The 8,932-nt window shown below is 47.6% G+C and overlaps 1 protein-coding gene across 4 annotated transcripts in view; it reads right to left on the bottom strand.

Annotated features, from left to right (window-relative positions):
- Positions 1–489: 489 nt before the first annotated feature.
- LOC126527364 (nucleolar protein 4-like) overlaps positions 490–8,932 on the bottom strand; it is a 139,917-nt gene continuing 131,474 nt past the window's right edge. For all 4 annotated transcript variants that reach the window (XM_050175167.3, XM_055068692.2, XM_050175168.3 and 1 more), the window contains one exon: positions 490–8,559. In XM_050175167.3, the coding sequence (XP_050031124.1) occupies positions 7,675–8,559 (885 nt within the window). In that variant the 3' untranslated portion in view covers positions 490–7,674. The remainder of the gene's footprint in view (positions 8,560–8,932) is intronic.

Here is an 8,932-nt window from a genome sequence, read left to right as displayed (position 1 = left end):
CTCGACAAGTTACTGTAGAACGAGTAAAACCATCCAATTAGGACTATATAAGGGCCCCTGAAATACGTATAAAGATTTGCCTTGGCTTGCCTTGAAGCTAGATAAATGATCGACAATCGTGCGCGTGTTGTGTTTTTCCTGAGGAAACTTGTATTTTATTTTTAAATTTTTCTTTAGCTTTGTGTGCTTCTTTCTGCTTCCTTTACACTGATGTCTTCTTATATGTAATGAAGTTGTCGCTGGACCTTGCTGTATATATAGCCTCCTTTGTGTAATAAGACGAACATTTCAGTCGATAGACAGCACCGATCGTTCTCTCACCTTTCGTCCTTGTCTTGTTTTCAAACTGCATTTTCAAGAATTAAAATTCAGATTTTTGTTGTTTGTTTGCCACCATACGTCGCCCCTCGTGAAATGCACAGGGTAGGGAGAATTGTTGTACGAGAATGAGAAAAAAATTAAATATAAGCAGTGAATCCGGCAGAGTGAGACAGAGCATAAAAAATGTATTTCAAGAACACACCGGGTCCATAATATACCTCTGTGTATTTACATATATCGTCCACTTGACTCGTTTTGACACTGATTCATGATATGTTAGAACTCAAGGAGCAAAACAAAAGTTCAAAACATTTCTTTCACTCGGCATCAGGTAATCAATTCGCGTCAGGTGAAATGAACAAACATTACATAGGAACGAGCAACATACCGACTCGTGGCAGGGTAAAACAACGAAGCACAATAAGTTAAGCACGACGAGGCTGTGTCCACACAGCGACGACGTGCACGCGTGCGTGGTAACGCTCAACGAAATCAAACTTATCACAGCCGTCAGTGCAAGCGCCCCACGGAGCGCTTTCTGAAAAGCCGGACGTAACCACGCGCATGAGCACACGGCTGCAAGTTTTTAATGCTGTTGCATTGAAAAAGACAGCAGATAGGCTATTTTAATGGATCGCATTTTTTTTTTTACGCCGACCGCCCTTCCGGTGTAACCAAAATGTCGGTTACCGAAATTTTCACTTCCGGCGCACTTGTTTGGCTTGTTAGTAGTTCGTCTGTCGTAAATACATTGCCGTTTATGCTCTGCCGGATCAACAAAGACGTGGATGGATGGATGTTATGAGCGTCCCCTTTGGAACGGGGTGGTGGCTTGCGCCACCAAGCTCTTGCTATTATACTGCCTAATGTCCTACCAAGGTTTCGTCAATGGGGACAGCAACGCCATCCTGTGACGCTTTCTTGAACCCTAACAAGTTATAACTATTTTTATGTTCCGTCGTTTTTATGCCAGAAAGGAAAATAAAAAATAAAAAAAAATGGCTACAAGCTAATTATTGTTGCTGGCGATGCCTTTGCAACGGCAGATAGGAGGAACTATAGTTCTGCGTGCTCTAGCTGACGCCAGCTCCAAAGCGCGGCGCCACTAGGATTTCTGTGCCCGTCTGCGTCACTGATGTTCCGGCATTCTATAAACTGTAACGCGTTTACGGACAGACTGAACATCTCTAAATTTTGGCGTAATAGCTGGTTGGGTTTCGTATGGGTTTCCTTTGTAGCAACTGCTGCGATTTGGTGGATGTCTAATTTTCCCTTTATTAATTTATTAATTCGTGTTGCGGGGCATAACGAAAGTTTGTCCCTTGAAAGAAGTCGTGGCATACGACGTTGCAACTTTAGTAACCTCCTAGACGTAAACAACAGTTATCATTGCACCGACTAGAAAACACCAGCGAGCAGAAGAAGGGGAAGAAATGTGTTGGGTTCTAAGAAACTGCAGAGAACAATAACATAAGCACTGCAGTATGTGGGCCCCGAGGTTGTGCATTATAGCCTCACAAGACTAGAGATTCCGGATAAACAAGAAAAATAGGAATGAGGTTGGTAATGAGCCACTATACTTGCACGATCGACACCAATTTTTGCATTTCACAAAGAGCACGGCCACAATAAATGCAGTGTACGTAGTATAAGCAGCCGGTGACTGCGTGGTCGAAGTATTATTGTACCTTATAGACGCCGCATAAGCGGCTTTAAGTGAAGTTTTCCTTTCTTTCCAGCAAACGCGCTTATAAACTGGCGAACGTTAGAACACAGCCAGTTTACTTTCAAAACTACGCAAAGCTGCCCACGTGGTCACAACTTTGTACCACGTACTGAAGCTGCTACAGTAAACCTGCCGGCTTTATGAAGCTTTAAAATTTGGCAATCACCGTGCTTACCGGAATGCACAATTGGTTTCATTGTCAGATTGAACCTTGTATAAATTTAGGGAGCCCTTCTACGGGTCGCATGTTTCGTGCTAAATGTGCTCCGTAGGAATTCTGCACCACTGTTGCTTTTGGTACAATATGTGCGCGAAATATTAGAACAACATTGTAAATCTTACCACGCGTTTATTCTCCAGTAAAATCTGACACGTCGTGTTGTTGACACACAGCAGCGCTTTGCTTTTCGTTTTTAAAGGCTTCACCACGAGCGATCACAGATTGTTTAGTCTTGGTGCGCAGATTCGTTTGCACGGGACATAAGATTTTTTTGCACTGAGAAACAGGTCACAATGTCGAATAATTCTACTATGAGGCAATGCAGAAGGAACTTAAAATATTACATTCAGGTCTGTACCCCCCGCTACAGTAGGCTTAACACAGTGTCTACATATGAACATAAGATAAAGGTGCGTCTAGGGGATCTGCAGAAACCCTCAACACTCGTTTTTATTTTTCATTTCTTTTTCGAGCGTGTGAATTTCGCGACAGTTACTAAAAAAAGACTTGCAGCCGGCGCATAGCGTAAGCGAATGACAAGCAGAACGAAAAATAAAGATATGACGGCGTGGTCAAGGCGAACTGCCGAGACAAAATACAGAATTGCTAAATGCTTCTTCATGTCACAGGGAGCGCGGCGGAGCAGGAAGCTCGGATAGAAGCGCTCTCGGAGCGATAATAATTGGTCCTGCTGGCGACAATTGCACACTACCGGCCCCGCCACTTGAACACGCACACACACGCACACATACACACATCACAATGCCTCGCTTTCCGTGTTTAAAAAACAAAAAAAAAAAAGCCCGAGCACCAGGATTGGGTCCGGAGTAATCTCCACGCGTTACAAAGTCACGGATTCCCTTTGAAGCATAGAGTTTGATAGAAAAATTACGACAGGAACCTCTGACGCTTCAACGGAAGCAGCGACTGCGATTCATTTTACATGGGAATGACGGGCAGTACATTCATTTCGCTAAAGAGCGCATTTATAGCTTCAAGCAGCAATGCAGCGATAAAATTGGTCATCTTCAATTAAATGATTAGTTATAAACATTTCGTAGCGTTTAGATAACTGTCCGTGCTTGAATGTTTAGAAAGATAAAGTGTAATAACTTACGCCAAGAGAAAGTCTGAAGCTAGAGATACGAAGATCGGCCAGATCCGCGTGTACGACTGGGGGCGTGATCTCATAAGCGTTCGGAAAGCGAAACGTTCCCGTGCCCTCGCGCGACTGGCGAGAATCGAGCTTTCGTCATCGAAAACGCGATTCTGACCAATCGTGAGACGGCAAGCGAGTGGTTCGATTTCCGAACCGTTATCAAATAACCCCGCCCATCATTCCTATGGCAGCTGAACAATCGCAGCGCAAGGGTTACCTGTAGTAAAGTTTAGCAGGAAACTCCAAGCTTTGAACATAGCCTCGAAGATCGGACAGTGCGCGGATCTCGGGCACCATGCTTTGAAAAACAAGAAAATGAGAAGATGAAAGTAAGCAATCGCTGAAATTATCTCTTAGGAACTGAAGGAAATCATTCAACCTGACGTCATTCTGAGAGAGACGTTCCATGACGTCATGTCACGTGGCACTGAAAGATACCAGTGGAGTGCTGCTCGTTCCGTTGTGTCTTTAACTAACGCCACTGAGAGTTGCGAGGTCGCTTAACTCGGGTAATATGATATGCTTTATTCCCCCATTTTCTTCCCGCATTCTTTGGTAGATTTGACTAGGCTCACGCCATCGACTAGGTTCCGCACCAAAAAGTTAAAGCTCATGAGCAAACAGTTGTTTTGTCGGTAAATAACTTGGAGTGTGATATGTGAAGCAATGAACCTGAGGACTGCTCCAAAACTAGGGCCCGCCTACCAAGCGTTACAAAGGGCCATTTGATATGATAGATGGCGCACTATGACATCATCATACGCTTCATCTGTTTGATATGACTTAGAAGAGCAGATAAGGTAACCCTGAGGAAACCGAAAGCTACTGAGAGTTTTGACATTGCTGTCCGAGCTTTTAGAAGAGCTTGCAAGACAACTGGAACTGCTCGGCGCCTTTGTAGCAAAGGCTGTGCTTGTCAATCGCCGACATCGATTCAGGCTGTTCCATACATGCATTAAAGAAAACAAGTGCCTTGCATCTGGTTTCCACGCATTCCCAATAAAAACTCAGCCACTGAAGTTAGTCAGAAGTGTGCTGATGAAACATACTTCTTGATCATTTTGAGCAGACTAAACTGCAATTGTAATAGGTTCTTTGAGACGGAAAGCTACCAGAAACGCTCGACCGTCGGTTTCAAATTATCAATAGGAAGAAAATGCAGCTTCCATGAAACCTTTCATATCGCTTACAGCAAGCCTGAAATGTGCGTCTCTTAAGCGGAGGGCAGCGCGTGTAATAGCAACTCACCGCTAAATGCAACTTATATTTTAAGCGTTACATATACACAGCAAGAGCCAATTCTTCCCCGTAAGTCGTAATCGTGTTTCTTAAGCGTTTTGGTGTATTATGAAACGATACGTATCAGTGTATCGGTGTTCCGCTCCAGAGAGACTAAGTCCACTATCAAATACGCCTAATGCACTTGCTCAAGAAAACGACAATATTATCCGAAGAAAATTTTTCGTACTTTTTATGAAACCTCCTAACCAGAGATCATTGGCTTTGTACTTTCAGTCAGCAACTAACGCGCTGCTTTATGGAATGTCTGTGAGTAAATGGAATACAAAACGAAGTGACTAGGTTCAATTGTATCCACCAATAAAAAAAATGACATCCAAGTGACAAGAGGCACCAAAATAGCCAAGCAGCACTGACCTGGTGCTTGAACACAACCTTGATAAAAAAAAATCCCACTGAAAACATACGTGATATGATAAACGTTAAAACACCAGTAAATAGGCATCTGTTCTCCAGACAGCTTAAAAGGGAATGTTTAAACGAACATGTTCGGCGTCTGCCGCGTTGTGATATGACTATCAACAAAGAAGGAATGAAAAAATCGTTTCCACTCGCTTGAGTGTAGATCACCCCAGTGCTGCAAATCGGTGGGGCCTCGCCCGCCCCACGAGTACACCTGAAGCCAGATATCAATCAAAACTCACACTGGGGCCGATCAACAGCACTCGAGGGTCACATACAGTGTGAGTGCCACGAGTGGTAGTTCAAAGTACAAGTGCATGCACAGCTGTCCATCATCACGACACCAATTACAGTGAACAGATATGATCCGGCGTCGGGCCTTTCGAAATTAGGATATCACACCCCCTCCCCAAAAGAAAGGTTCGCGTGCATTTCAAACAGAAAACGAGCTCTCGTCGCTTCACACGCTTGAAGGACGAGGCGGCGGAATGTACCGCTGCACGTGAAATGCAATGCTCGTGATAGACACGATGCCGCGGCGATAAGACGTCACAGCTCACCGGACGCGCACATGCGAATCTTCTGACAGTGCTGTCTCTAATAAGGCTCCTCTTTCTGCTTAACACATGCTTTCGCTATAAAGGTGGAAGTTTCTCGTAAACATTACACGGGAGAGCCGTCGTGAGAGTAAAGAAGCTGTACAGGAAGTTGGCTGCTAGAGGAACCTGGTGCAATGGGGGATGTTGGGGAAATACCGAGATCGTCTGCGAACGCTTTAGTGGCCCGTGCCAATGCTGGTATCGCAGCGAATCGCAAACCCTGCTTCGTCTTCTCTCACTCATTCAGTCACACAAACGCTGTGCGCATGTAACGTGATTACGCTTTGGGGCTCGATGTTTTTCGAAGCAAGCGGTCTCCACGACTCCTACGCTTCCAGCGAAGCACCGTTAAATGTAATGGTCGATAGCAAACATTACAGACAGTATACCTTTCCTGGGAAAGTTTTCAAAATTTCGTTTCATACAGACCTGTTAAAGGGATTCTGGTAAGGTGCCCAGTAAAAAGCACGAATGAATAAACTGGGAAACTACACGGTTGGCTGCTGACGCTTGCGCAGCGGTCCCATAAGAGTACCAGGTCCACGCGGTAGCCTATCGGAATAAGAGTATCGGTGCATTATAAAAAAATCTTCCAGCACTTCATTCGCCAACCGACACCCATATCTGAATGTATACCTTCAGCTAACTTCGTATCAAACTTTGCGTCGACCGTCAGTACTGGAGCCGCTATCGACCAGAGAGTATGAACAAATGTGAGAGCCACAGTAGCAGCACACCGCAGCGGATCCGGCCTCCAACCTTCCGTCCAGCTTCCAAACTCACTCGAGCTCGCCGATAGATATGTTGACAAAATAGGAGGGCGGTAAAGACACCTCGAACTGTACAGAGTATACAAGAGAGGATCGTTTTGACTAGATGCCTCAAGATATGCTGAGTGAGATATGACTTGCTTCTATCTCGTCAAATCCTATACCACCCTGATGCGTTGTTATAAGACTGCTACGAGTACAAAGCTGCGGCCCCAGCGCCGTCTAGCTGTCAGTGACGTTGATGCCGACACACGTTATCTCTGGATATGGACAATGAAGGCAGTGCTTACAATTTTCTTTACAAAGCCTGGTCGCAGGGTTATCTGTACATGTTGTCAGCCGAGCTGATGGCATCACAATAGCTCTTCAAGACGGTGCGCTGTGTTGCTATGGTCTCGGGAGGCGATTAAATGATATGAACCCACGCCGGGCCCTGGGCTTGAACCGCGCTCTAACTCGGATGGCGTTCAGTACTAGAGCAAATTCCCTGCACTGCTTGGTCGATATCACCGCAACGTATCCATGCCTTAATGCCACAGAAACTAAAACGGAACAAAGCAATCAAGGTACAAGGTACGCCTCGTACATTTAAACGCTTAGTGAAACAAGTTAACAAATGTGAAAATGCAGGCTCCAAACTTGGCCCACACTGCAGCACGGGGAGCTCAATAACTTCTAAACGCAGAATTAAAGAAAGACAACGGCTGGAATGTATCCGCAATACTGCACCCAATAAATCAAACAATGACAACAACAATAAAACGACTAACCGGTCGTTGCGTCCTAAACAACAGCGACGATAGCGGAGAATAGTCAGCAAATAAAACTGTCGAGTCGGTGAAACGCTACGCAGTGGGAACGTCACCGTACCTGAGCACCGCGGTAACTATAGTGGCCCTTACACTTAACACGGCGCGCTCGGTAACCTAAAACAGACCGCACCACCGATCCTCTTATCGACTGCCAAACCGTCCCCAACGTCGGGGACCTGCGTCCCACGGCAGCTGTTCGCAAACTGCGAGTTGGCGAAGACGAGTCGAGTAACGTCCCCGAAACAGCCTGGCAAAAAACGCCTCCGTCGGGTCGTTTGTACACAAAGATGTCGTCCTGGCAACCGCCGGCAGTTTGGTGGTATCTCTGTGGCGATGTCGCGTGTCTCGTTGCTCTGGCCCCGCGTTCTAGTTCTGCTGGAGAAGCAGCTGTTCCAGTTCGTCGGCGGATCGCAGCAGGAAGGCCGCCGACTCCCGGTAGCCCGCGATGAGCTGCTTCACGGCGTTCACCTCGGTCGGGTTGAGCGAATACTTCAACGCCATGGCCGGCCTGTCCACGCCGTTGCCGACGCACTTCTTGACGCTCAGGTCGGTCGGGCCGTTGTTGCTGTTGTTGCACGACGAAGACGAGACGCTGGTGCCTCCCAGGCTGCCGGCGTGCCTGTGGTGCACGTGGTAGTGGTGACCGTTGGCGACGGCGGTCGCCGCCGTCACCGCCGCCGTCAGCCCGACGCCGTTGGTGGCCGAGACGTTGTTGAAGCACTTGTGGTGGTGGTGGGTGTGAGGGGTGTGCGGGCTCGCCGCTCCGGTGATCCCGTTCATGAAGCTGTTCACCGGCGAGGACGACGAAGACGACGACGTCACCGTGCCGGGAGAGTTGAGGATGCCGTTCGACGAAACGGAAGGGTTCGCCGAGGCCGTCGTGAAGTGCTGGTGGAATTGCTGCGGATGGTGGTGGTGCATGTGGAAGGGGCAGACGGCGGTCACGTCGACGCCGGACGTGTTGACGGCGCTGCTCGCGGTCAGGGTGGACCCGGCGGTGACCGAAGACAGGGCCACTGGGGAGCTCGTGGCGAGGAGACCGTTCGTCGAAGCGTTGCTCGTGACGATAGGCGCCGTCAACCGGCTGATGAGCTGGCTGCTCACGTTGTTGGTCATTGAGGTGGCGCTGCTGTTGGCCGACAGAGACGCCGGCACGCCCGTCAACACAGCACCGGCACCGCCGGATCCGCCCACGCCGACGGTCACGTGGTAGCCGGGAGCCGTGGAACGGCCCGGGATGTCCAGTTCCATCTGGAACAAGAAAGAACAGCATGTGGAACGTCGCCGCAAGTTCTCTGTCGAGCATCAATCTGTAGGCTATACTTAGCTGCTTGTTATAGAGGTAGGCCGGACTATAGAACACGCATACAGAGGTATCAAGCATTGCTGCCACCAGCACGAGCGCTCTCAATTTAGATATCATAGGCGGAAGTAATCAGGCTCATAATTAGATGACGGAAGGTATGAAAATGGTGTATATATGGCTATGAAGCATAGCATATTCTCACGAGTCTATCGTGCCTTCGAGGAACTAGCAGAAATTCCGTCCGCTACCTTGTTACGTCCTTACTGTTGCACAAGTCTACTGCGTCGCTAGCCTAATTTAGTACTGGCATCCCTTCGC

This window comes from Dermacentor andersoni, chromosome 9, assembly GCF_023375885.2.
Source record: "Dermacentor andersoni chromosome 9, qqDerAnde1_hic_scaffold, whole genome shotgun sequence".
Classification (NCBI taxonomy): Eukaryota; Metazoa; Arthropoda; class Arachnida; order Ixodida; family Ixodidae; genus Dermacentor; species Dermacentor andersoni.
Note: the sequence above shows the minus strand (reverse complement) of the source record. Positions and strands in the feature narration are given on the sequence as shown.